Source organism: Sparassis crispa, assembly GCF_003851025.1.
Source record: "Sparassis crispa DNA, contig_000009F, whole genome shotgun sequence".
Classification (NCBI taxonomy): Eukaryota; Fungi; Basidiomycota; class Agaricomycetes; order Polyporales; family Sparassidaceae; genus Sparassis; species Sparassis crispa.
In genome coordinates, this window is record NW_020939756.1 from 1,423,384 (window position 1) to 1,450,500 (window position 27,117).

Consider the following 27,117-nt stretch of genomic DNA (forward strand, 5'->3'; position numbering starts at 1 on the left):
GGTCGGGACTGTAACACCTACAGCGAGCGTATATATCACAATCTCTCTCCAACCCACCGTCCGCCAATCCCCTCAAGCTTATGTGCGACATCGTCTGCAGACTGACGAGGTATTTCGGCCAACGTTCCCTCCTCGGGCTGCTGAACGACATGTATTGTCTGTGGTCTCATCCGCTCACCGTCAATCCATAACCCGCCAGTCGCAAGTTCAGCTGGCAGCAGGATCTTCACCTTCGCACACAGGCGAGTGAAGTATCCTGGAAGTGGCGCGCCAATCGTCACGCGCACATGTTTGTGGGCGCCGGTCCGGCGATAGCGCTATCGCCAAGAGAATACTGAGCACGATTGAACTCCTTACAAAATAGAACAACTACTTACGGAGATGGAAAGCTGGGAGGAGTGCAAGAACATGAAGTCTGGGTATACGTCGACCTTATCTGTGATTTTTGATGAGAGCTTCGAACGTGAATACAAAAGGTCTCCGAGAATAGGTGCTAGGGAATTTATCAGCTCTTACGCACTATGAAGGACACAGAAATACATACTATTCAAGTTTTGCGCCATGTGAATTCGCAGCTGGTGCTTCAAACCCGTGTCCGGCCGCAACCTCACCAATGTCAACGGAACGGTGGGCTACACGCATGCATTAAATAACACGACCTCGTTTGATTGGAACGACGTACAGATGAAGCCAGGACCTCCCAGTCAGTCTCCGCAACTCGTCGTACAATCTTTGCCTTCTTGTCCGATGGACGGCCAGCGTCCAACCACAAGCGGCCGTCTACAAATGTAAGCCCGCTTCTAATTGTGCCCTTGGGTTCAGAGAAAGACCGGATCCCGCCACGCACGAGCGCGAGATACGATTTTTCCACCGACCGTGACTCAAACTGTTGCGCCAGCGACTGGGCATGTGCTGGACTGAGCGCAAGGGCTAGTGCACCCGTCGTTCTCTACAATAAAAGTAGATTCATGAACTTGTGCGAAGCGTAAATATGTAGATAGAAAGCACACCTTATCAAGCCTGTGGACAGGATACAGGTCATCCTTCAGATCGAACTGTTCCCTCAGATCTGACATACAGCTGCGTAAACTAAGCGTTCAACAGGACCATGGCGAAGTGAATACCGTGGACAACAGCCTGAAAGTCGTCACCAATGCCTTCCTGAATAGCGCCAGGATTCAAGATGGACCATGATGTATGAAAAGCGCAGGGAACACGCGACTCACGCCTTGTTCATTTCTGTTAAACTGGCACACCAAACCCGACGGTTTGTTCAATACCAACAATCCACGGTCGATATAGAGAGCATTTTTAACTGAGTTGGATACACTTCTCTTTGGAGCACTGAACTTCGGGGCCAACGAAGAAGGTAGTCTGAGCATGAACAGAGCCTGACGGACGTGAATTAGCCGGATTAAGAGTCCAGAAAGCAGGAGAAGCTGAGATTGGCTGGACTTGTGTCAGATTCCGGTGCTCTGCGAGAAAGCGAAGAAAATTGGTTATATGAGTAGAGTACTTACTAGCACAGTAAGTAGCAGCTACTAGTCCGGCGCATTCGGGAATTGCCGTTCGCCTCGACGCGTCCCATTGGCTGGGACACTGGGGCGCTCTCGTTATTGAGCTGGGGTAGATCTTCCGCAGTCCTCTTGAACCTGCTCAGAGCACTTTCTGCATCTCGCAATTTTTGCTTGGTAGTCAAACCGAACGTAAGCGACCAACGAGTAAATGCCTTCCTCAGTACTTATTCCGGGCTCGGCATCTTCGGCGAAATCGTTTACAGCTAAGGGGACACGTAATCAACTCCAAAAATCGAGAAAAAATCATTGGCGAGGTCTCTGAAAATCGCTGTGACGCGTGACTGGCCGGCAGGGGGTACACAGCCTTCGCGCCGAACTTAGACGAACGTGACTTATTTTGAGAGCTTGGTACTATGGTAGGACATAGTGTTGCGTGTAAAACTGATATGTTTAAAACATAAGGCCAAAATGCCTATGTCAATAAGTCCGGCGCCAATGGTCACGTCGCGTCGGATTTCCCCATAGCGTACTCGGCCACGGCGTGCGGGGGTTGCTCACAAGGCCTCATTTGAGGTCAGATGCTCTAGTTATAGACTACAACTTGACAGCCACTAACAGTTCTCCTTCAGATTTCATGTCCTTTTGGTCGAGCAGGGCGTAAGAGAACAGGTAACAGGTCTTCAGATGTAGGCTGACAGTTCCACTGGTAGGATACGGGGTCATCGAGTAGTAGAGTAGGAATATCATACGTACGGGCCCTCCGATCTCTTCCACAGCACAACGCCAGAGATTTTGGACGTGGGAAAATGTCGGCGGTTCCCAGATTTTCCACGATTCTCCGTAGGTTATGACGATTGTGAAGCCTCCGAGTAATTCCTACATGCAGAATCTTAGAAAATATAGATTGTCTATCATCATGCTTTCCGATCGCGCGAGTGTCGAGACTTAGACAAAAAGTACTCGAGCTTGTCAATTAGCGCCCACTAGCACGGTCACGTTCTGAGTCGCGTCGCGCTTCACTGGCACCTGACTCCATCTCGCGCCGCCACCACCTGACTATATGCGCTTCAATCGCCTATATCTTTCTGTGAAAAGGGCTACACAAGTGTCTACCAAGTCTTCCCTGGGTGCTCGGATCTCGGTCTAAAGGAGAACACTCACTGATGTCTGCAGCTGTTCGCATACAATGTCGCTGTGCTCGCTGCAGTCTGGACCTGCTAGGATTCAAGTATCAGTCAAAGCAGGTCTGTGTGAAGCATCTAAAGCTCTACGGGCCATACACTTCAGTTCCGGAGAGCTCGCAAACCCCTAATTCAGCCCCATTGCAGCCTACAACACACCACAACATCGCTGAAACTGGATCCAGTAGTGAACCTCGGCAGGCAGAACATCGGATTCCAGAGGATGCGCGTTTGCCTGAGCCTGTACTCACTCATGACGACGGGGCTGTTCATCCTGGCCCACATGGTACTGAAGATGACTTCGAGGGCTTTGACGACTTTCAGCCACAGGATGTGGAACCGGACTCTCAGCCATCTAGGAATTCTTCTCGCTCGCCTTCTCCATATGTTGATCCTCCACCTGCACCAGGGCTCGAACCCGATGACTATCACGAAGTGCTGCCACCAGACATCGCCATCCCAGGCTCAGAGCATGACAATGATGACGACGAACCCTCTGTCATTATTCCGGCCTTTAGCGAAGAGTCCTACATTCGGATGGCCTATCTTCATGCCGTCATGGGTAACACCTATCAAAATCTCACGTGGAATGCCACAACCGAGCAGCTGAACAACACATTGGACTGTCTGTCGGTCCAAGCAGGCCAGCTACCCCTCAGGCCTCAACCTGCACGCACTCTGGCAACTGCTAGACGACGCCTCGGCATTGATCCTGATGCTTGGATTATTCAGTATGCGATTTGTCCGGTTTGCTGGAAGCACCATACTCCGAGGGAACTGAAAGAGCTTGAGTCACCTGCCTGTACAGTTCTTGGTTGCTCCGGTTCACTTTATCTTGAATCACTCGACTCAAAGGGCAAAACTCGGCGGCAGGCAATCAAAATCAGTCCACAGGTGTCTATTATCGAGTCACTGCGATGCATGATGATGCGTCCTGGGTTCGCCAAGTCATTGCGTGACTTTCGCAATGATCAGCCTGGGCACAATCGCGATGAAGACTTCGTGATGGAGGACATCTATGACGGTGATATGCTCTTTAGGCTGACAACTGGGACAATCAGAGAAATTAACTCTGCCGGTACCGTTCGTGATCGTCCTCGAGAAGACGGTCAAGAACCAGTGAAGCTTACAAGCCATCGCTACGGACTAGCTCTTTCTATGAACCTCGACTGGTAAGTACCGTAACTACTGTTCTGATGTAGAATTAATCCTGCGTAGGTTTGGCTTACTCTCTGGCCGTCCTCACTCGACTGGCCCAATATACCTCGCCCTCAATAATCTTCCGCGCGACCAACGGTATCTTCAACTTAACGTAATTTGCCTTGCAGTACTTCCAGGTCCAGGCGAGCCTAATCAGCAACAGCTTAACCATGCACTTGAGCCCGGTATCAAGGAAATGATTGAACTACACAAAGGTGAGATCCAGTTATAAAAATGAGATAAATTTGCTAATAATCTTGTAGGCATTGAAATGAGTGTGCACGATGATGACGCAGCCACGGTGTATGCCGACTTCCTCTGTGATAACTGCGACACGCCCGCGGCACGCAAGGTCAGCGGCACAGCATCGCATAACCACGATTTTCATCCTTGCTTGTACTGCGGGATCAATATACTGGATATCAACAAGTCCAGTGGCTACGACAACAGTTTGCCCTTTGTATTAGTTGTGTTTCAAGCGCTGATGTACTTCTAGGTCGACCGGAGAAGGATGACTACAAATTGCTCAAGCATGCATTCTCCGCGAGAGAAGTGAGCATTCGCCGGGAAAGTGCCATATTGCGTGACCATGGCGTGCGCTGGAGCATCATGAATCTGCTCGCAGGCTGGCTACCATCCTCACAGACTGTCTTGGACTTCATGCATGCAGTCTTCTTAGGTGTGTAACAATAGACTCATGCATTCTATGCTCAAAATACCGTGTTTATGGACTCTAGGAATTATCGCACATCTATATCTTGACCTTCTCTTCAAGGGTTACATGTTCTCCGGTATCGGAGGTGATGATTCCCCCAAACAGAAGTTTGAGGACATGGTGAACTCAGTGCGATGGCCGAGTCATGTCACTCGGCTTCCAAAGAACGTGCGTAACACTTATCTGATATTCACAAGCAAGTAAGCCACTCATTGTTGCAGCTTGGCGAGAATCAATCATTGAAGAAGGCTGACGAATGGCGCCGGCTTCTCACCATCACGCCAATCCTACTCTGGGTGTGCTGGAAAGACGAACATGACCGCATACCAAACGTCACCCCACCTATTCCTCCAAATGCGAAGACACGACCTACACATTCTCGTAATTGCAAGAGCATCTACTTCACGATTCTTCTTCTTTGCGCAGGCGTCCGTATACTGGCCTCGCGCAAGATCTCTATGTCGCAGGCTCAAATTGGTCAAGACTTCCTGACACAGTACAACTGCAAGATGCAGGAGCTCGGTGTCGACCTTACAATCAACAACCATCTGTCGACTCACTTCGCAAAATTCATCAAATTATTTGGGCCTGTCTACGGTTGGTGGCTCTTTGCCTTTGAACGGTTTAATGGAATGTTTGAGCGAGTAAATACTAACGGTCATGACGGGGGACGCATGGAGCTAACTCTCATGCGGCACTGGGTACAGTGCCATCTCATCTACGAGTATCTCCTGGCACTACCTCCTGAAGCTCATTCGAAAGAACGCGAGTACGTCGAGAGAGTAATCAAGTCAGAAGGGCGCAGTCAGCGAGGTGGAATGATGACGGAACTTGCCATCTATCGCAGTGAGGCTACAACAGGTAGGTGTTACTATATTCATAACTGACATACCACATGAATCTTTCTTCCTGTAGATCGCGTCAAACTCCCCCGTGTGCTTGGGAAGCCTATCAATCTTCGTGAATTCCTGGCGCCTGGGGCTGGAGGAATATACCGCCTTGCTCTCAAGTACTCCCAACTGCTATATCCCGAACTCCATCTCATCGACGATCTGTCGCTAGAGGATGGAGTTGCTTTCATTGCATCTCGAGTCGCGCGACCCCTCACGTACATTCGGAAAGATGGGATACGCTACGGATCGACCTCTAACAAGCGCACAAAAGCTGATCGATACGTCTTCATCATAGATCCTAGTGGAGAGTCAGGTGAGCGTGTACCTGTGGAGATCGCAGCACTACTAGGCATCAAGGTTGCAGAGAAATCGCCGCATGTATGCGCTGTCATCCGCCGCATGGTCTCTGACGAGAATATTCCAACATTCCCATGGCAAACTTAGTATGCAGTCTACGCTCTCACACACAATCAGATATACCTCACGCTGATGTATAACTCCCACTCTAGCTCCAATTTGCTAGGAATTCACGTCTCGTACGCCAATCGCCTCGGACCTTACGAAATTGTGCCTGCTACGGCCCTCGATGCTCCTCTCGCCTTGATCCCAGTCCGATCTGAACGTTTGGCACAAGAACTATGGGTCTCAGTTTCATTCGACCATGTACGTCTACCTACAGCGCCGCTGAACTATACTAACTATGGAACAAGACGGGAAATGAGCCTGAAGAGCTTCTCGACGACGAAGATGATTAGAACAGTATGCACATGCCAAGAACGCGGAACTTCGGGACAGTGGGCTGCAAGCTGCTACCCGAAGTACAAATCATCAGAATCATCATCCTCGGCAACTACCTCTTTCTCTTTCTCCTTCATGGTCTTGATCTTCTTCGCAATCTTCTTCTTTGACGATCCCTCACCCTTGTCGCCTGCACTCTCTGCCAAGCGTGCCTTCTTGTTCGAGGCGATCTCTGCCTTCGCCTCTCGCATGCGCTTCTGCTTCTCAGTGATATCCTGAGGGTCCTCTTCGTCCCACCAAAGACGGCCATTGTTCACGATGCGGCTCTCCACATCATATTGCTTGTTATTCTCGAGGGCTAACCAAGCTTGGTCAATCATCCAGCGCCGTGCCTTATTCTTGAGGTCTCTTGATACCTTCGGTGGCTAATCAATGGTCTCGGCAGCCTTCATACGAGGAATATATCTGTTTGACGGCTCCGGGTCTCGAGTTGCATCAACCGCCCGAAACAGGTTGATTAACTGGCATACAAGTCATTCTCTCCGTGCTTGCGGAAGAAAATAATATGCGCACCTCTTGGCTTCGGTAAGCAGGGGCCTTGGAGATATATTTCCCCGTGAATTCACCCTTCTCATCCACCTGGTCCTCGTCATCGGACATCAGGTTCACAGCGAACGCTGCATCGTACTTTGGATCGCGCCACTCGGATTCCTTGGGCAAGTTGGTACGCTTACGGATGCGCACTTGAAGCTTCTATAACATATGTAAGCCCATGCCTTCGTTACTCAGAACTGCAGACAGACTTACCCCTTTCGCACGGCTGGTTGTATGTGTTGACTTCTTCGCTGTAACGGGCATGTCTATCACAGCGCCATTTCCACCAGCCTCTGCGGAATCATTATCCTCGTACGCCATCACATTCATATCCCGCTGAACCGTTACTGAACGACCACGTGCACCGATCAGCTTTTCATCACGAAGAGCTTTTTGCAGTGCACGGAATTTCTTCTTCACGCTCTCCTCAGCATCAGATTTGAGAAGATCTCGAATGGGCTTGGCCGCGCCAGGTACGAGTTCCGCTCCTTGTTTGATGATCATCGTGACCAGTGTCCTAATGTTCTTGTAGTTTCCAGCGGCGTCCCAAGGCTGATCCCATCGAAAGCGCATCAAGTCGGTCTTGGTTGCAGGATCAACTGGCATAGGCTCTCCTTCCTTCGGCCAGAATGGAAGAGTGCGCAGTTTAAGGTTCGGAACGCCCATGCGCGTCTGGAAAACCTGCCGAACGAGCTCCTGAGACTTTCATGTGAGTACCTCTTTGCGAACATCACCAGGGGCTGACTCACTCGGTAGGATGCATCTCTCAACGCTGCGGCACTGGCTGCAACTCTCATCTTCTCCTTCTTGTCAAAACCTTCGTCCGACTCATCCTCCCCTTCGCTCGAGGCCTCCTCGGTGGCCTCCAAGCGGTCCTGCAGCTCTGATGCCAAGTCTTGCAGTCCGCCAATGAGCCTGGCCTGTTTATCGAGCCGATCAATTGCGGTCTCGAGGCGCTTTTCGTACGTCTCTGCAACTGTCTTGAAGCTCTCTATCTCAATCCTCAACAGCTCTTTTTCACCCTCCAGAACTTCGATGCGCATCTGGTGATCAGACACCTGCGCCACAAGCATCGCCGTCTTCTGTTTCCTCGCCACCATGCCATTCTCGGTGGTGTTCGCGTCCTCCATGGCAAGAAAGTACTAGTACCGTGAAGGTTGAGGGCATGTACGAGGCCGAGCAGCGGACACAGATTCGGGTGCTCGCATCGATGCAGTGTCTCTCTGCGCGCTTGACTCGAGCTTCTCGTTCATCAACTGTACAATGCGAGCGCACGCGGATACTGATCATTTCATTATCATTAATCTATCCTAATACATCATTTCGGCGCATGGATTACTGCTTTTCACACCGCGGGAGACTGTTAATATGGGCGGACGAGGGACGGCAAGGAGGAGGTGAGGGAAGGCTGCACGGTGGCACCCAGCGCGGCCGGAGAGAATGTGGTAAAATGTGAGCAGAAATGTTCAGTAGAATGATGGAACAATGCTGCAAAAACTTGTAATCGGAGGTAGATTTTCTGCGGAGGGTATCTGAGGCACAATGTTGGGAAAATGTTCTAAAATCTGACATTTCTCTCGGAATCTGCCGGTGTCAGAATCCGGAGCGTTGTGCTGTGTTCTGCAGCCTCCAGAACAGACGCAAAAATGGAGAAATCTACAGTTTATAGTACGCGAAAATAGGTCATGTGACCACATGTTTTAAACGTTAAAAACATGGTGTCAAATACCTCTGGGACCTAACATGTTATAAACCTAACGTTAATAACCTGCCTTGAGTTTCTTACGCAACACTAGTAGGACAACCTTAAGCTTCCAAGTCTGAGTCCTCTGAATGCTGAACACTGATTGTGCATGATCATGAGAATGCTCAGCAATAAGACCACTGGTGGATGACATATTCCGACCGCTTTGTAGCAGTGAGACCTTAACAGCGTAAATAGTATCTGCCCTTGTTGCGGTTAACGATGGAGGGAAAATATGCGATACGAACCTATTACACTTTCTCGAACCACGCATCCTCCAGGTCCTTGACGCCGCTCAGCCCGCGCCGCTTCCTATATTCCGTTGCCTCCGCGTGGATGATCAGACTGAAACCCTTCACTCTCTGCTTACCCTCTTCTTCTTCCACCATAAACACCGCACGACCCTCGGAGGTTGCGGGCTCCCACGTCTCGAACGCGCTTTTATTCTGGCCATAACCTCTCGGAAAGAGCGCGGTTGCAATAATTGCAAACTCCTCGCTCCTCAGACGCGTCAGACGGAGGTGGGTCGCCCACACTCGCGGGAATGCCGCATACAGTCTAGTTTCCGGGGCCGATCCATTGCCAAAGTGCTCAAACGGCGCGAAATCAGCAAGCACGGACGTGCAGAGGTGCGAGTCGCTGTCCGGGGCGCACAGCGTGATGGCGCCGTACCCTAAGTTTCCGTACGTGCCCGCGTAGTCTTCCAACGCCAGCGTGAGGTCTCGCTTCCCTCCACCCCTGTGTTCTGTCTCTGTGTTGGTGTCTGGTCTAACAACAGAACTTCCATTAGTAAGATATACGTCGAGACAACGGCAAGGAAGCACGCGCACTCAACATCGCTTGTCACTGGTCTGTCCACACGAGATGATCCCAACACGTCTTCGATGATGCGATACATAATTGCTGCGTTGGCCACTGCTTTGTCGTCCGCATTCGCAAGTATCACGATGCCCAAGTCATCAGCAGGCAAGAACGCAACCTGTGTCGAGAAACCAGGGATAGCACCCGTATGGGACAGAATCTGCAGACCAGGATTTCAGGGATCTACCATTTGGAATACAGAGAAGCGCACATCATGACCCTCGTATGACTCCCGGAACCAACCCATACCGTACCCCTCAATCGACAGCTCCGGGATGCTGACGTCCGATACGCCTCTAGACACAGCGTACGCAGTCGTCATTGCGTTGAAAGTCGCCAGAGGGACAATTGTCCGATTTGTCACAGGGTCCACGCCTTCGTTCAACAGCGTCGCGACCCACTTGACCTGGACCACGTCATGCAGGGCATGTCGAGCGACTCGTCAGCGACGGAGAAGGCGGGCTCACCATGTCCTCTGCACTGGAAATTACACCACCAGGACCGGCGTTGAGCTCCACCATTTCATCAGGGAACCAGAACGGCACCCGCCGTCCGAAGTTCGTCCACGACTGCGTCAACCGCGGCGCCGCCTCCTGGGGCCAAAACGTCGTCGTCGACATATTCAACGGTGCGAATATGCGATTGGACGCAAACGCGGTGTACGGAATGCCCGCGTACTTCGTGACGATGTGGGCACCGAGCATGAACATCTGCAACACATCAGCTAAGTCCTGCCCACCGGAGATAGTGACCAGACACCGACCTGGTTGTTGTACGACCACTGCTCACGCAGCTCATACACGGGTCGTAGGTAGCGCAGGCGCCGCACGACGTCGCCCGGTCCATCGCCAGATCCGTACGAGAAGTCATGTCTGCCACACGATCAGTGCCTCTGCTCGCGCTTTGTAATCCACTCCACCCACCGTGGTAGTCCAGAAACATGTGAGAGTACGTCCCTCAGGCTCGCCTTTTCACTCGCCCAAGTGTCCGCGAGTGCCCACTCACCGGGAAGCAAGTCAGAGACCTTCGTGTCCCAGTCAAAGCGCGTCATCGCGCGTGGCAGCGCCGTCACGTTGCGGCGCGCAGCGAAATCCTCCATAAGCACCCCAAGGGAGCTCACCAGAAATGCTTTGGAGACGGAAGCGAGGCCAAAGAGCGACTAGGGTAGACAATCAGACAGATATCCACATAGAAAGGCGTCACGAGAAGCAAAAGCACAACAAAAGTTTGTCAATGAAGCAAATTGTCACTCAACCGCTGCTCCCAGTGAACCCTTCAGCGTTGACATCTGTTGAAGGGGACCACTGATATAGTTCATAGAACCATTTGACTCAAATGCTGGACTGAAAGGTCAGTAGAGAAACAGACGGAATGCCAACTTGACAAGACCATCGCTGACTCGGCAGACAGTGTAATCATGAAAATCTCTCCAGTACCGTATGACGGAATATAATGAGACCATACAATCTGACAGCCGAATTCTCCACCGACCACGCCTGATCAAACAGCTCGTGGACACACAGAGACATTAATGTCGTGCACGCTGTCCGTGACAGAAGGTAGAGAATGGAATTAAAACTCCACTCACATCAGGGGTAAGATCATGTCCGTCACTTTGCTCTGTTTTGCGTCCCCACGCGGCTAACTCATAGTCTGGCTTATCACCCCTACGATGAACAATGCCAATTGCGACTCCCGGAATCGTGGCATTAATGAGTACTTCTTCGAGATACGCAGAGAACTCGGGAGTGATGGCTCGTCTCCCAGAGCCAGCGTATCCAACACCAGCTACAAGAGGATTCTGCGAGAGCTCTAAGCTCGCAATCACTGTTGCGCATGCAAGGAACGTTCCGGTCAGTACTCGGATAGATAGCCAAGGCATTGTCGACACAATGAAATGGCAGCGTGCCGGGTCCTAGTCGCCTTGCTTTGGAGTGAAGCAGATCTGTAGGCCAACTGCAGTGTCACTGCCGGTATTTGCGCTGGTGATATAGCTGAAACGCGTCCGTCTGGGCAGTGAAACGAATGAGATTCGCTAACAGCGATCGCGACTCAAGAATCTCGATCACATCCGTGGCCTATTTGCCACGACCGTGACATGGAAGTTGAGCACCTCGAGTCAACCACTCAGACACGAATATGCTACACCGCTCATTCACTGCGTTTTCGCCGTTCTAGTAGGGGGTCTGCTACGAATAGGCTACGCCAGATAGAATACATAGTTTGATGGGTAGCCGAAATCGCAATGTGAAGATAGGCGGAGTAGGGCAGATAGCGAACATAGCTGTGACCCCCACTGCTATGTCATAAATCTTGATGTGAAAGATGTGTGCTAGCCCACATAGCTTATGCATCGCATTTGGTGCACGATCTCACTTATCTACGACCATCTGCTACGTGAGCTATACTACATCACTGTGCTCCTTTCTATACAGGCTTTCTGGTGTACCTTGCACCAGCTACATTGGCTATTCCACGTAGCGATTTCAAGCTTGACGTACATATAACTAGTGCTAAGTTCAGGCCTCCATCGGCCCAAGCGCATCATCGTGTCCAAGGTCAAGTTCACCTGGCGTACACTACGTGCTGGTTCCGCGCCCTTCCATCCACAGATTCACTGGCCCGTTGACCGCTGTCTAAACATATTTCTGGTGTGCCGTCGCCGTCACCTTAAGAGCGAGGAGTGCTGCGTTGCCTTCTATCTCCATGACATGGTCTCTGCATGCTCTTGGTCTCTCGGGTCATGGCTGAACATGCGATGTGCTCTACAATTCTTGTGTTTGTCCAAAGTTGGGATGCTCCATTGACACCTCTCGTGACAGGTATGTGAGAAACAGACTGCGTCGCAAACCCCATCGGAAGATCGACATGCAAAGTCTATTCTGTTGCAGGTGTGATTAGGTATGCAGTAGGGGATGTGAGCGCATCAGGAGTATCTACTATTAGTATATAATGGAATAGATGGGTGTTGTTGATGGTAGCCATGGAGCATCGCCAATATAGCTGAAGTTTGATATTTCTTGTAGCCTGGAAAGTGTATGCTGTAGCTTCTAGACTGCTAGTGACTACGTGCTGCGCGGCATAGCCAACGTATCACCTTGTTCACTACAGGGGATCGCACAGTGAAAGATACACTTGAAGCTTGGTAACCCAGCTTGGGGGTTGATATGCAGAAATATGCGGTGTAGCCCAGGTCCTAGTTATACCACGTATCCATGGGGGTATCTTGCACCTAGACATAAGGGCAAAAACGCAGTGATTATTACTACGTCGAACGAAGCCAATTTAAATGTTAAAGGCAGCAGAGCGACAACGGAAATACTGTAAGTCCACAGAACGACGTTGGGCATCGATTTCCTGTGAAACACAGTCCCGAGTGCGCAGGCCTTCCTCCCTGTAATTGACAAAGGCTCCTTTCCACTAATGAACGCTTCTAACGAACATTTCAAAAATATAGGGATTTTTTGCCCTTCAAATGCGCTCCTTCATGAGGTGATCGACGGGTGCTTGAGTTCACATTCGGATCTTCTTGCGTAAATGTCACTCGCTGAGGAGTCATCAACGCGTCCCTTCTCGGGAAGACGGGAAGCACTGCATTTTTCAATATATCACTACGGAGGCTGTTGAGCCTGCTGATCTCCCACTCCTTGATTAGGGAACCACATGTTGAGTGTAACGAACACAAGCTTCTTGAACCCGCATCATATCAAGGATATCTCTCTTGGATCGTGTATGCCTGAGCACAGGCAGAAGAAGAGGTTCCCAGAGCCACTATCTGAGGAAGAACAGCTCGACGCATGGCAGCGAAAGTTTTCCGAGACTGCGAGTGAATGCCTGCGGTGCACGCGTGCGAATAATCTCTCCACTTGCGCTTCACATTCAATGTCGTTACTCTCTCTGTTAGAAATCGCGCCTTAGTTCCCAAATAGGAAGGTAGTGATGGCGGGTCAAGATGCGTCGGGGCGCGTGATTGCGCGTCCTAAAATAGATTTCTGTATATATACAGTTCTAGACGCTCCACTTTATATAAGCAAATTTCCTTCTTTGTCTTTCTTTGTAATCATGCCCTCGGCTTGTCTGCCCTTGGGCGCTCCCCAATTTCTGGAGCTCCAGAAATTTGGGCGCTACTTTCCAACACTCCCCCTCAAGCCGATGGGCATTCCGAGCTTCTTTGTGAGCTTCTCGTGCCTCGGCTTAGGGAGTGACTTTGTTAGGATATCCGCTATCATGTCCTCCGTGGGACAGTAGTGGATATCAATATATTTATCCCTCAATTTTTCGCGCACATAATGATGCTTTACATCAAAATGTTTTGATTTCGCGTGAAATTGGGGATCACGTGCGATTGAGATCGCCGCTGTATTATCCTCCAATAAAATTGTAGGATCTTGTTGCTCGAAACCTATTTCTCTGAATAGTGTTTGGAGCCATACGGCTTCTTTTGCCGCTTCAGCGGATGCCATGTATTCGGCTTCCGTGGTGGATGACGCGACCGTGGTTTGCTTCTTTGAGCTCCACGTGATCATGCCATTTCCTAATTTAAATAAATATCCCGAGATTGATTTGCGATCTCGGATATCGTTCGCATAGTCTGCATCTGAGTAGCCCACAAATATGGATTGATCTTCAGGCTTGACATCTGCAATTGGCCCATAGATTATTCCAAGTTCTCGCGTTCCGGATAGATAGCGGAGGACGCGTTTAGCAGCAGTCCAATGAGCCATTCCGGGATTGGCAGTAAATGAGCTAAGCCGTTGCACGGCGTGAGCAATGTCTGGTCTCGTGGCAATTGCCGCGTACATCAGTGATCCGACGAGCGATGCATATCCGTTGTCTCGGTCGCATTCGTCATCAGTTTCGGGTTCTTCTTTTTCAAGCACTGTATTTGGATCAAGAGGCATCCCGACCGTGTTGGCGTTCGTAAGCCCATTCTTGTGTAGGATAGACTCAATATATTTTGTCTGAGAGATTTTGATTGTCCGCTTTGAACGGTCCCTCTCAATTTCTATCCCCACAATTTTTCGGGGTTCGCCAAGGTCGGTAACTTCGAACATATTTCGGAGTTCCCTCTTCAATTGGTCCATCAGTGCGCAATCATTGGTGAATATTAATAGGTCGTCCACCCAAACGGTGACGATTTCTATCTTATCACCTTTGATCCGAATGTACGCACATGGATCCGAGAATAGGCGCTTGAATCCCGCGTCTAATAACTTGCGGTTCAGCATGATATTCCATTCTCGGCCAGACTGCTTTAGCCCGTAGAGGGTTTTCTTTAATTTACATACACGGTATGTTCCATCACTGTATCCTTCGGGTTGCCGCATATACACTTCTTCTTTGAGAGTTCCATTAAGATAGGCGCCTTTCACGTCCATTTGTCCGATCTCCCAATCTAAGATTGCGGCTAGCCCGAGGATAGCTCGAATGGTTTCGAGGCGGACTACGGGCGCGAACGTCTCGGTATAGTCCATGCCTGGGATTTGAGAATATCCCTTCGCAACCAGGCGGGCTTTGTATTTGATTATTTCACCCTCTTTGTTTGTTTTCTTAACTAGAACCCATTTATTTCCTACGGGTTTTCGATCTTCGGGAGGTTCCACTAACTCCCAAGTCTCCATACCCTGTAGTTGATTGAGTTCCATCTGGACTGCCTGTTCCCATTTGGGCCACTCGAGTGATCTCTTGGCATCACTGAGCGTCTTTGGCTCGTCCGCATCCGCATTTCCGTGGGCGCTCATCGCAATATAGACTAATTCGGCATTTGATTTATCTGGATCATTATCCAGATCTTCGTCTGCCTCTGGGTCATGCATTAGATGGTAATCATGCCAAACTGTCTTTCTTCTGGTTCGTCTGGGCTGGCTTGGTGCGTCCGTCCCGCTTTCCTCGCGTTGATCAGGATCATGATCCTGTCTGTGCTTTCGCGGATTTTTGGCAGGTGACTGTGGCGCGGAAGTTCCTAACTCCCCCTCGCGCCGCACGTCTGCGGTCGTTGTGAGGTTTGGGACTTCGGGTCTCCTTTCCGCATGCGGCACGTCTGACGCATTGCTAGGTAAAGTGCCCGGAAATATATTTTGCTCCCCCTCACGCTGTGCTGTGAGGATAGGTACGTCAGATCCTATTTGCTCTTGTGGCACGTGAGGCGCGTTGCCGGGCAAATGGTCCGGGAAATTCGAAGAAAATTGGAAATTACGCGAGATTTTAATCTGGCGCGTGTGCGCATCATAATATTTGATGGCTTTGGGTCCGTCCATGTATCCAACAAAAATATACTTGTTGGCACGGGGCGCTAGCTTTGATAGTGTTGCGTCTTCCGTGAGGACCCATACGGGGGAACCGAATTCTTGTAAGTACGAGATATTTGGTTTCGTCCCATTCCATTTTTCTTCGGGAGTTGCCCCATTTAACGCCTGGGTAGGCGATCTATTTTTAATATAGACTGCGTGAGCAATCGCTTCAGCCCAAAGATAACGAGGTAGATCTCTCGCATAGATCATCGCGCGCGCTAGTCCAAGCAGTGTGTGATTCAATCTCTCAGAGACTCCGTTCTGGGATGGTGAGTATGGCACAGTCGGACCCATCTCGATCCCTTTCATTTGACACCAGTTAATTAATTCGGTGTTCATATATTCTCGACCGTTGTCGAGCCTGAGTCGCAAGGGTTTATTTCCAAACTTGCGCTCGATATAGGTAATATAATTCTTTACCTTTTCAGTTACTTCATCTTTATGCCTCATAAATAGTACTGTACTTCGACGACTGTAATCATCGGTAAATGTAATAAAATATTTCCACCCTTGTAGAGCGGCTGTCTGCGCAGGTCCCCACACATCCGTGTGTGTTAATTCTCCGGGTACCTTGCTGCATTCGTCTGTCTCTTTGGGAAATGGCTTCTGCGTCGCCTTTGCTTGGATGCATGCCTCGCAATTAATTTCATCTGGGCTTGGCGAGATTTCTAGGCCATCAACAAGCCCTTCACGATATAATCGCGTAAGCGCTGGTTTCCCGATATGGCCATAGATCTTGTGCCACTCTTCCCAGGTATGCGGGCCATATTCCTTAGCAGTATAGGTTCGCGCAGGTTGCGGAACTATTGGATGCAATTTCAATGAATATAGTCGTCCATTTTTCTTGCCTATAGCAAGAGTGTGTTTATTTTTATCTATTAGTATTGCGCGACTATTACCCATAAGTACTCTTCCTCCCACGTCGTCCAAATGCGTGATGGAGAGGAGGCTATTGGGTGCTGTCGGCGCATACAGTACACCGTGGAGACGGAATTTCACTTTCCGGTCTCCTACTTCACTTTCGACATCGACCGTACCGCGGCCCAATGCCTGCGTTGGTTGCGGTCCGATGCCCGTGATCGCGTGATCTTCGAGCGCCTGATAGGTCGCGAAGACTTCACGATGATTTGTAATGTGCGAAGTTGTCCCGGAGTCGGCAAACCACTCATAGAAAGAAGCAATTTCGCCATCAGATCCGAGAGATACAGTGTCGCTATCATTATCGTAGGCTATTTTTGCCTCATCATCTTTCGATTCGACCTCGCGCGCTTCGTAAGCACGTTCCGTCTTTTGCCGTTTCATCAGCGGGCCCTGTCCGGCTTTGCCACCGCCTTTAGCCCAACAATCCGTGGCCTTATGCCCGAATTTTCCGCAATTCATACATTTGACCTTGTCGCGGTGCCGACACTCGTTACCAAGATGTCCCGGCTTTCCGCAGATCGAACATTTTTTGTATTCCCCAAAGGGGCGCTTCTTTCCTTTGGCAACCATGGCTTGGTCCGAGGATTGACCGCGCTCGCCACGCTCGTGCCTTCACCTATTTTCATCAAGAATGATGGCAATCAATTCTTGTGATGTAAGCTGAGGACGCACGTTGTCAGCACCTTCGGCGCCAACATTGCCGCCCACGGCGCCAAAGTAAGAGCTGAGGAAAGAGTCCCAGCTCTCCGGTAATGAGGTAGCCAGAATGAGCTGGAAATCTTCGTCAGAAACAACCTTCCCCATTAGGTGGAGTTGTTCCTGGATCTGTCGTAGCTGTGTAATGTGACTGGAGATATTATCTTCTTCCTTGGCTTGCATCCGGTAAAAACACCGGCACAGCGCGAGAATTCCATGCTGTCCACGCTGTTCCTTGACTGTGCGAAGCTGCTCCCACATGGCCCGTGCCGTCTCGGCTCCAGCGATGTGCACCATCTGGGAATCTCCCAGCGATAGCACAATTACGTTCTGGGCCTTGAGGTCCTTCTCTCCCCAGGCGCTAATCTCCGCCTCTCTCGCTGCCCTATTGGCCAGGTCATTACTCGGCTGTGGCTTCGGTGTCTTTCCGGTCACATACTCCTGGAGACCCTTATCATTAAGGATGGCCTCGACGCGGCGCTTCCACGGGAGCCAATTGTCTTCCTTCAGGAGCGGGATCCGGTAAGCATTGCTATTGCTCGTATTATCAGCGCTGGTCGACATTATTTGTTCTCGTACTAGTAAGGGGGTAACAATTTTTGTAGCCACAATAGGGGCTGTTGTTATCCAAGTATTTATTGGCTAGAGCCGGGGCTCATAACCTGTTAGAAATCGCGCCTTAGTTCCCAAATAGGAAGGTAGTGATGGCGGGTCAAGATGCGTCGGGGCGCGTGATTGCGCGTCCTAAAATAGATTTCTGTATATATACAGTTCTAGACGCTCCACTTTATATAAGCAAATTTCCTTCTTTGTCTTTCTTTGTAATCATGCCCTCGGCTTGTCTGCCCTTGGGCGCTCCCCAATTTCTGGAGCTCCAGAAATTTGGGCGCTACTTTCCAACACTCTCATCAAATCAGATCCTCCATTCCGAGACGACATATACAGACAAGAGCCATCCAGACGTCTCAATTCATTCCGCATCCCCGAGGCAGGCTTGGAAAACGGTCGTCTCCACGTATTCTCTCTTCTCCATTCACGACACATACATGGATGTACGGAGAGCGTTTCGTTTGTACAGATGCTCTGAACCACATATGCTCTTGCATTTGTGGTCGGAACATGTAGAGATATGACCCCAGAAACGCGTACGGGCTGCGCCGCATGTTCGAAACGTGGGAAGCTGCCCTCGGTGGCCACTTATGCCGGCGGAGCCACACTCGAGATCCTGTCCACTCAGGGTCTGCGCGCTAGACAGACGACTCGAGCGGGAGAGCGGCACCGAGCGCGCCAATCAGGCACGCGCGGCGTGCATGCCAGGGTTCGACCTACTTTGTTCACCTCAGGAGGAATGCAATGTAGGCAGACTAATGGCGATTGAATAGCAATAGAATAGAGGTACTGTATCAACGAACCAGGGAGGCGAGGACTAACGATTGCGCGGACATGGTGAAGCAAACAGTGACGACATCGAAAGAATGCAAAGGCGATTGCCAAGCAGAAGTTTGGCATAGCGTCTACTGACAATCAGGATGAGGCGCGTGGATCATATTCTGTACGCGATGGCGATCCGTAACGACCTGCGACAAAGATAGTGGGAAGAAACATCCAGACACAAAGAGTATTAGACGTACAGCTGGGCAGTTACATCTCTGTGTGGGCAAGTGTTTGTGTGCCTGGCTTGTCTTACACTTCTCCGAATTACAGTCAGTTCGCTCCCCGGTGTAGTACCTCCCATGGAAGTGCTACATGGGGACCATAGCGACACGGGTGAGTCACAGCATCATCTGATATGGTCCTATCCTTGCACCACTAACCTGGCAGCCACGATGGTAGTCGCCGACACTAACAAAACGTGAAAGCAAGACTATCAGTATATTAGGCGACAATGAGATGATGCTGGGACAGTGGGACACACTCACATCTCGTGCTCGCACATAGAAAAGAGATGACACTGGTGTATTGTAGAGGTGATAGTTGGTATTGGAAGAGGTAGATGTGGCGTTCCGCAGTGCCTCTGTGCAACTGATTTTAAAGAGTTCTGAATTGAGGAAAACTTGAAAAGTAGGGTTGGCCTAGACGTGACCTCGACGTCGGTGAACAATGGAAGGTTGAAGTTGGAAAGGAAACCATGAACAATGGACGAGCTTTATGTGTAGACCATCAGCGCAGATACCGCCACAGAGGTTCAGAAGCATTCAGAAGCTCGAAGCAGCTGACAGAGGCGGGAAAGCGGCAACTCAGATCCGTTATAGCCGCCGAGACAGCCATCAACTCTTGGACTGCAATGATCCCTCAAACGCGGAATAAAAGACAAGGAACACATTGTGAAGCGTTAGTAGAGCGCTAGTCAGTGACTACTCCATTGAGACGATGAAGGCTAGGTTGAGCTCCAAGGTTGTGTTGATTGGGTTCAGTCTGATTAAGCCGACACGAGGTTAGAACGTGGAACGCCAGAGTAGGGAAGGTACAAGGAGCATGGTAGAGGGTTGGCGGTCCTCATCAAAAACCGTTAGGAGTCACTTGCACGCATTTAGGACACGTTGCATTGATTGACATTGCTTCACGGCATCTGCGAGCATGCGACCGATTTCAGAGGAACTAAACCTGAATGCGACGTTTACGAGAAAAAAAATGTCTCGACGCACCAGCACCTATGTATAACAGGAATTTTATATGCCATGCAGCAAAGTCAGTTCACGAAGTGCAGAAACCTGTGGATGGAAATGGGCAGACAGAAGACGAGGCTGAAGGCAGCACTAATAAGGGGATAATAAGACGAAGGAGCATACGTGGCAGGGAGAAGTTAAGTGGCGCGCGCAGTACTGTCGGAAACCTGACAGCCGTTGACACTATGTGCCAAACTCAACCACAACGTCTATCTGGCACGGCTAGCCGCTTGGCTCATGTCACTTCAACGGAATGTTGTGCATGAAGGCTGTATGGAGTAACGATGTTCTTTTTCTCGTTGACCAACAATGTCTAGTACTCGGCGAATTGAGAAGGGGAAAATACAGCACAAAGATAGGCATCAGTACAATCATCAGCCATATTATCCTGATTGCGCAAAAGGAGGATAGACACTGTGGGTATTTCAGTGGTTGAAGTGCATCAGAATTACCGACAATTCCTTCTCGTTGCGGGAGGACTTCTTGATGGTCCACATATTTGGCTGACATGTTCTCTGGACGCCAGATCAGATAGCTGGCTCGCAGAGGTAGATGAAGGAGACACAGACAGACATGTACGCACCTGGCATGAAAGGGCGAGCCGAAGGAACTTAATGAAATCACGAGGTTCCTTCTACGTGGCATACAAAGATGAGTAAGTAAACCATGTATCAGCTCAAGACAGGGAACAAAGAAGATTATTGTCGACAGAATGATCCATAGAGAGGACGGCTCGCGAACGGATGAGTATGTCAATGTAGTTTGCGTAATCTGTCCTCGAGAATGACTCGAGGATCAGGTACACAGCCTCTTTCGATACTCGGGCATATACAAGGAATAACAAGTTCGTAAAGCATCATGAGGTTAACATGTGACTATACTGAAGAGGAGGATATGCACAAGACGCATAGCCAAGTATTTCTCAGGGAAAACCCCTGAAATTTTTCATAAAGTAAAGCATCAGAAAAAACTCTGAAGAAAGTATAATGAATTTTCGTGGGAAATACCGTGATGGTCCAATCAGCTGAGAATCACAGTTTTTCTGTGTGTTTTACCTTAACCCTTTCTAGCGGGTTTTCCGCGAAAAATACTGGGCTATGCTTCTTGTGATGACTCGTCAAGGGACGCATTGACTTGAGAGTAAACCATGTGACTATACCGAAGAGGATATAACTCGTCAAGGGATGTATTGAGTTGGGGGTGAATCCGAGGGCACGAGTCCCACGACTGCAACGACAAACCCTGTGCTCGCCTCAACAACACAGAAAGGTAATGGATGTGGGTGGACATACCCTTTGGGAGGAGACGTTACTTTGCCCCGTGGAGATCCGTGATCCGTCCGCACTGAGCATGCATGCTCGAGCACTAGCAAGGGACGAACATCCAGTGGCGATGTACGAGGCACGATGCGGGACATGGTGTGCTCGCGTCAAGGAAGTACCACTTTCTTGGGCTGTCGTCGCTCATCCCAAACCTCGTCAAATCATGTCTAAGGTGTTTGAGAAAGAGAACCTGCGGTTCCGCTCAGTGGCATCCAGGGGGTGCATGTTGGAAACACCATGCAGAGATCGGGGCGTCACATACCACCGCCGTCGAATGGAAGTCCTTCGAGCGCTTCGAGCGAGTTCGTGTGGCAGTTCTCCAGACCGACTGGTCCACGATAGAGGAATCATTGCGAAGACGCTCGAGGATTAGTGTCCCACAGTTAGACAGTCAGGAGACAACAGAATGCTCAGCGCTACGGCTCATCGGAATGAAAGCACGGCATTCAACAAGAGACAAAGAAAAGGTACAACAGCGAACGCAAAGCCACAATAGCCAGTGAGACCATCCGGTGGAGTCAGAAGCCTCACGTAAAGTGGACCTTCTCGTGATAACAGCTGAGCATCGAAGAAAACGGAGCGGCGGTATAGCAATAGCGTTATCTCGCTTGGAGATAAGTAATGTAATGGGAAATGACCATTGAAGACATAGCTGGCCATAAACTGTTTGTACCTTGGTTGATTTATAGCACAGAAGCAGTGTTGCTAGGAAGATTCGAACGAGAAACGTCAATGGGGATCAATAGGTGAGAAAGTAACGTCAGACGAGGACAATAATATACCTGGAACAGAATGAGAGGTGGAGACAGGAGGCGGAGGGGTGTGCCGAATTAATGAGTTGACTTGATGCGTAAGCAGTCGTACCTGTCCGCTTTCTATGTAGGTCGGTAGTGGCGGAATAAAGCAAGCAGGATGAAGTTCATCAGAGAAGACAGTCTCGCATCAACTTGCTGATAGGGCTATGATGTCGAATGTGCGGCAGCTCCATTCCAGTTGGCAAAGCGGGTGGCGTTTCTGCAGGAAAACTGTCGCCCAAGCTTTCCGAGAGAAAGGCTTCTTCACAGCTTGGCTGAAGCGAGACGCATCAACTTTTAACCCACAAGACTTCGTATTAGAAAGGCTGAGGATATTCGCATCTTCAGTTTAAGGCAGAATACCCACGAATTGCTGGATAAGAGGAGTTGGAGTAGAGGATTGCGCACGGTTTCTGTATCAGTGACGCCATGCGGAATATGAACTTACGCGTCCTAGGCCTGCTGTGTGCACCCGTGCTGTTCGGAACTGCCACTTACAGTTGCGGAAATAGTCAGCAAAGTATTCGTAAAATATGGAGACGAAGACTGACCCACGCCACTGTACACGTAAAGCGCTCCTGTTTCATGGGAACAGGATAGCGCAGACCGCACAAGTCAAGCTTATTCAGACTGCCGCATTGTCTTTCCGAACGGAGAGGACGTCATGGCCATGGTGGAAATTGGTTCGACATTCAACTAATGGTGCTGCGCACATGTAAATGTGTGGCAAGACGCCGTCGTAAAACAGGGTTGAAGGGTATGAGCGTCACTACTAAAGTATGGAGGATGACATCTGAAAGCAGAAACCTCAGCCGTTTTCACCGGGAACACGAGACATCTCAGTCGTCTATTGCACTTACTCTTACTTCGTTAGTGCTATCACATCGTCTCGCCATCATCAATCGCCAAGTTAATCGGCATCTGCGTTCCCCGATGGCCAGGAACATCTGACAACATCCCGGTTGCAGCCCATCGGGCACCCGATCGACTTCTGGGCCTAATGTCGAGACGCGCATGAGGACACCTTCCGTTCAACTTGAGGGCATCGAACCAAACCCCTCAGCATCACGGCATGTTGCCTGGTAAATCCTGAGAGTAAGATACCCATTCCGAAGAGTTGGAAGACAATAACCACGATGTCGAAGAAAGTTTCATTACTTTCTCTTGATTGAATGACATTCTGCAGCTACTCGACGCCGCTGGCGGACGGTGGCAAAGATGTGCCGGCGTTCTGAGGCCCTTCGGCGGGAGCTTCGAAGTGGATTCGGTGGTCAGGAAGATGGATCCACTAAGCGGGGAAGCAGATCCGGAACGTACACATATACAAAATACTTTGTGCTGTCAACAAAGTTCGGCAGAAATGTCTCAATATCGATGGCCACATGTTCGACAATTCGAAACTCGACGCTCAGACGCCGACAATATAATTACCATGGCGGCGCTTAAGCCTCGTGTATCTGAAACGGAGCCGAGCCCTCATACAAGAAATCGGCCTGTCCTGAGTCTACATTCCAATCGATGTACGCTCTTGCATGCAGGAGTACGCCCTTAATTCAGATTTCATACTCTAAGAGACAAAGCCAATAGGATCAAGACTGTTCAACGACGCGTGGAGACGCCGAACACACCTCGGTGTTCATATCGTGCCGCTGACAATCAGAATTATAATGCCGGGATGAGAACGCACGTCGAGAGTCACGTAAGCTGCTGCATTGTAGAGCGCATGTCTGCGCTTGCAGGTGTTGCGGTTGCGATTGTAGCGGATGTGACCTTGCGTCGGGAGCTCTGAGCAGTGAGTAGGGACGCGCGCGGCCTTTCGGAAACAGGTGGATGCGAGGTAGACTGCACTGCCAGAAGTTGAATTAAGACAACTGCAACTGCAAGGGGGTGTGCCGTTCAAGCAAAGTTTGCGAGGTCCACAGGGTTAAACTTAGCGCTCGGCTAATCGATGAAACGTGAACCCGATTGACCCTAACTCCGCCCGATTGACCCGACTTGGAATTGAGGTCAGACAGAAGACGCACGCAGGCCTGCTGCCATTAATGCATGAGGCTCTGCGTGAACGCACCAATGACTGACATGCTCCTGTATAACCTAAGCTATCTTTCCTCTCTAGTCAGCTCATCGCTAGTTCCAATCGTTGTGTGGATCCTTGCGCTACAAATTCGGCGATTGGTGGACGATCCACTACCTATATGCAGCTGCCATCTGCAGGTGTCCAAGTATGATCAAACTTGAACCTTTAGGTTGGGCCTTTCGCGCCTGCCACGGAACTCCGCTTTGCCACTTTGGTCTCACAGTATTGTCTGTTCAAACTACGTGACAATAGCAATCTATTGGACAGGGAAGTCCATCGGGCTTTCAGGAGCGCCCCTTCAGAATTTACGTCCAAACTCTTGGACGCACGCATCGCCGCCATGCCGCTGGCTTGCTCTTGATCAGATTCGGGCGCCTCATCGACGGGCCATCTTCGTATAAAGATGGTTTACTGACGGACAGATTCCTTGTACCACGGCTTCGCTGTCCACCAGCTCAGAACCTTGATGGATTTCCTCGTCCAAGGCATCTCATCTGTCAGTGCTGCCATATTACTCCTGTTTGTACTCCTGGTGGTATGCTGCTTCATGTACTCCATTCGCATAAAGAATGGGCGTGGCCTTCGTCTTCCGCCGGGTCCAAAGCCAGTACCAATCCTAGGCAATGTCCATGAACTGCCTTCCCTGCATCAGGAGAGAACATTTGCCGCCTGGGGAACACAATATGGTGCCAGTCGAGCGCTGCATCGTTTGCATGTACTGACTGGATTGCCAGGTGACCTCGTCTTTACCCGGCTGTTCCAAACTCCAGCCCTTGTTTTGAATTCATTGCAGGCAGCACAGGACCTGCTGGACAAGAAAAGTGCAAAGTACTCGCATCGACCACGCTTCATTCTCTTGGAGGAACTGTATGTGAATTTCTCTGGGTCCTCGATCCGCGTGCCGACTTACATGAATAGGATGGGTTGGGATGTCGTGACGCACATGACCTACGGGGAACGATTTCGAAGGCAACGGAAATGGATGCGTGACACGCTTGAAGACAAAAGCTCACTTATGAGCTATCGTTCGCTGCAGAAGCGGGAGTCCTACATACTTCTCTCCGGGCTGTTCGAAACGCCGGAGTCTTTCATGTCGCACATAAAAAGGCCGGTCCTGTTGTTCATCTCCGCGTGTTCGAGAGCCCTTAGCTCTATCTAGATTTGCGGCGGCATTGATCATGGAAATTGCCTATGGACACACTGTCAGGTCATTGGACGACACGTACATTCAGATCGCGGACAGGGCAACTACCGAGACAGTCGAAGCCGGGACCCCGGGTTCAATGCTGGTGGACTTCTTTCCATGGTGTAAGCTCTATATATTTCGAGCTCGTTATAAACAGCTGATGACGACACCGTTCAGTAAGATACATCCCGGCATGGATGCCCGGCGGCAAGTTCAAGAAAGACGCAGCTCGAATCAGCGTGCTTGTAAGGAGGTTGCTCGACACCCCGTACGACATGGTGAAGAGCGCTATGGTACGTATCGCGTTTTGTCGTGTAGCGTTTAGTACCTTATGATGCTCGATAGGCAGCGGGCACTGCGTTTCCTTCGTTCACTTCAGTTCTTCTCGAGCAAACTCAGAACAGCGGAGGGACGTCCCCGCAGGATGAAGCTGACATCAAAGGCGCAGCCGGTGCCTTGTATGGAGGTGTGTTTTAATCCCTTCTCTGTGAAAAGTGGAAGTCTTAAGTTTACTTGAATTAGCTGGAAGCGACACTGTAATTGTCTCCCGATTCTCGACCTCGTCTCTTTGACCATTGCGAATGTTACAGACCATAGGTGTCCTTGCGACGTTCATCTTGACCATGGTGTTGTATCCAGACGTATACAAAAAGGCCCAAGATGAGATGGATCGAGTAATCAAAAAAGGCAATCTTCCAGACTTCGAGGACCGGGAATCGCTGCCGTATTTGGAGTGCGTCTTGAGTGAGGTACTACGGTGTGTTCGCCTTCGTCATGAAATGCGTATCAGAATTGATCACCTGGGTTGAAGATGGAATTGCCCTGTCCCTTTGGGTATGAGCGCACCATATTCATATAAATGCTCCACTAAGCCTGTTCTTGTGTCCAGGAATCCCGCACAAAGTTATGGTAGACGACGAATATCGTGGATATGACATTCCAGGGGGAACCATGGTCATCCCAAATATCTGGTTCGTCCATGAAATTCCATCGTTCATGACTGCGGTATCCATGTGAATTCTCTGCAAGGTCGATGACGAAAGACAAGGAGAACTATCCTGATCCAGACGCTTTCCGACCGGAACGTTTCGAGGAGATGGACGGCCAAACGGCGGAACAGCGTGATCCGCGCAAGTTCGTGTTCGGGTTTGGTCGGCGGTTCGTATTTGCGTTCCATGCTCTGCGGCTTGCTTACGGTTTGTTACGGCTTATAGGAGGTGTCCGGGTCAAAAATTTGCCGACCAGAGCTTATGGATTGCAATGGCGAACATGATCGCGACTCTGGACATCGGCAAGACCGTGGACGTCACAGGCCGCAATATCACGCCTGAAGCTTCATTCGATCCTGGATTCGTTAGGTATGCGGTCCAGTCCCCCAGTATGCATTGCATCGCTGATGCTGGCGTAGTCACCCTACGTCGTTCAAATGCGCGATACGACCCCGCTCGAGGAAAGTAGTCGACCTGGTGAATCAGATGCGTGCTGGCATGGCAACCTAGTGATGTGGACGGACTACACCGTGCGACGATTTATCTATGAAGTAATATCTCAGCAACAAGATTTCGTTGGGGCAGTACATCGAAGTGGTAGCGTAATTAGAGACGCGTTGTGATGTTGATGATGATGAATTCCGTATTTATATACCGCGTTAAGTGACGTGACGTGACGCGTCGCGTGTAAAACTCACGTGGTAGTGGGTCACAGAAATTCTCAGAAACGCAC

General features: G+C 50.1%; 8 protein-coding genes across 8 annotated transcripts; 2 read left to right on the forward strand and 6 right to left on the reverse strand.

The window, feature by feature from the left end:
- Positions 1–35: 35 nt before the first annotated feature.
- Positions 36–1,382, reverse strand: SCP_1004750 (predicted protein; the record flags this gene model as incomplete). The annotated part of the gene is made up of 7 exons (XM_027762340.1): positions 36–317; positions 378–493; positions 545–632; positions 683–949; positions 1,011–1,069; positions 1,125–1,161; positions 1,227–1,382. The coding sequence occupies 7 exons, from the start codon at positions 1,380–1,382 to the stop codon at positions 36–38; spliced, it is 1,005 nt and encodes a 334-aa protein (XP_027618141.1).
- A 1,298-nt stretch (positions 1,383–2,680) lies between these two features.
- On the forward strand, positions 2,681–6,261 carry SCP_1004760 (hypothetical protein; the record flags this gene model as incomplete). Its single annotated transcript, XM_027762341.1, has 9 exons — positions 2,681–3,870; positions 3,917–4,113; positions 4,162–4,347; positions 4,395–4,577; positions 4,636–4,781; positions 4,835–5,474; positions 5,529–5,949; positions 6,016–6,169; positions 6,217–6,261. The coding sequence occupies 9 exons, from the start codon at positions 2,681–2,683 to the stop codon at positions 6,259–6,261; spliced, it is 3,162 nt and encodes a 1,053-aa protein (XP_027618142.1).
- Positions 6,262–6,315: 54 nt separating this feature from the next.
- SCP_1004770 (hypothetical protein) lies at positions 6,316–6,624 on the reverse strand (the record flags this gene model as incomplete). Its single annotated transcript, XM_027762342.1, has 1 exon — positions 6,316–6,624. The coding sequence occupies one exon, from the start codon at positions 6,622–6,624 to the stop codon at positions 6,316–6,318; it is 309 nt and encodes a 102-aa protein (XP_027618143.1).
- Positions 6,625–6,669: 45 nt separating this feature from the next.
- SCP_1004780 (hypothetical protein) lies at positions 6,670–7,968 on the reverse strand (the record flags this gene model as incomplete). Its single annotated transcript, XM_027762343.1, has 4 exons — positions 6,670–6,765; positions 6,818–6,997; positions 7,052–7,534; positions 7,588–7,968. 4 exons carry the CDS (start codon positions 7,966–7,968, stop codon positions 6,670–6,672), a joined length of 1,140 nt encoding a protein of 379 aa, XP_027618144.1.
- An 865-nt stretch (positions 7,969–8,833) lies between these two features.
- SCP_1004790 (beta-lactamase/transpeptidase-like protein) lies at positions 8,834–11,325 on the reverse strand (the record flags this gene model as incomplete). Its single annotated transcript, XM_027762344.1, has 7 exons — positions 8,834–9,350; positions 9,413–9,603; positions 9,655–9,849; positions 9,911–10,153; positions 10,207–10,315; positions 10,367–10,602; positions 11,032–11,325. 7 exons carry the CDS (start codon positions 11,323–11,325, stop codon positions 8,834–8,836), a joined length of 1,785 nt encoding a protein of 594 aa, XP_027618145.1.
- Positions 11,326–13,567: 2,242 nt separating this feature from the next.
- Positions 13,568–17,914, reverse strand: SCP_1004800 (hypothetical protein; the record flags this gene model as incomplete). The annotated part of the gene is made up of 3 exons (XM_027762345.1): positions 13,568–16,581; positions 16,633–17,044; positions 17,327–17,914. The coding sequence occupies 3 exons, from the start codon at positions 17,912–17,914 to the stop codon at positions 13,568–13,570; spliced, it is 4,014 nt and encodes a 1,337-aa protein (XP_027618146.1).
- A 950-nt stretch (positions 17,915–18,864) lies between these two features.
- On the reverse strand, positions 18,865–19,286 carry SCP_1004810 (hypothetical protein; the record flags this gene model as incomplete). Its single annotated transcript, XM_027762346.1, has 4 exons — positions 18,865–18,927; positions 18,982–19,092; positions 19,165–19,192; positions 19,270–19,286. The coding sequence occupies 4 exons, from the start codon at positions 19,284–19,286 to the stop codon at positions 18,865–18,867; spliced, it is 219 nt and encodes a 72-aa protein (XP_027618147.1).
- A 5,470-nt stretch (positions 19,287–24,756) lies between these two features.
- On the forward strand, positions 24,757–26,894 carry SCP_1004820 (Multifunctional cytochrome P450 monooxygenase af510; the record flags this gene model as incomplete). Its single annotated transcript, XM_027762347.1, has 13 exons — positions 24,757–24,895; positions 24,944–25,076; positions 25,128–25,316; positions 25,369–25,517; positions 25,573–25,688; positions 25,741–25,861; positions 25,918–25,931; positions 25,986–26,152; positions 26,207–26,229; positions 26,285–26,366; positions 26,425–26,553; positions 26,610–26,753; positions 26,804–26,894. The coding sequence occupies 13 exons, from the start codon at positions 24,757–24,759 to the stop codon at positions 26,892–26,894; spliced, it is 1,497 nt and encodes a 498-aa protein (XP_027618148.1).
- Between the last annotated feature and the right edge of the window lie 223 nt (positions 26,895–27,117).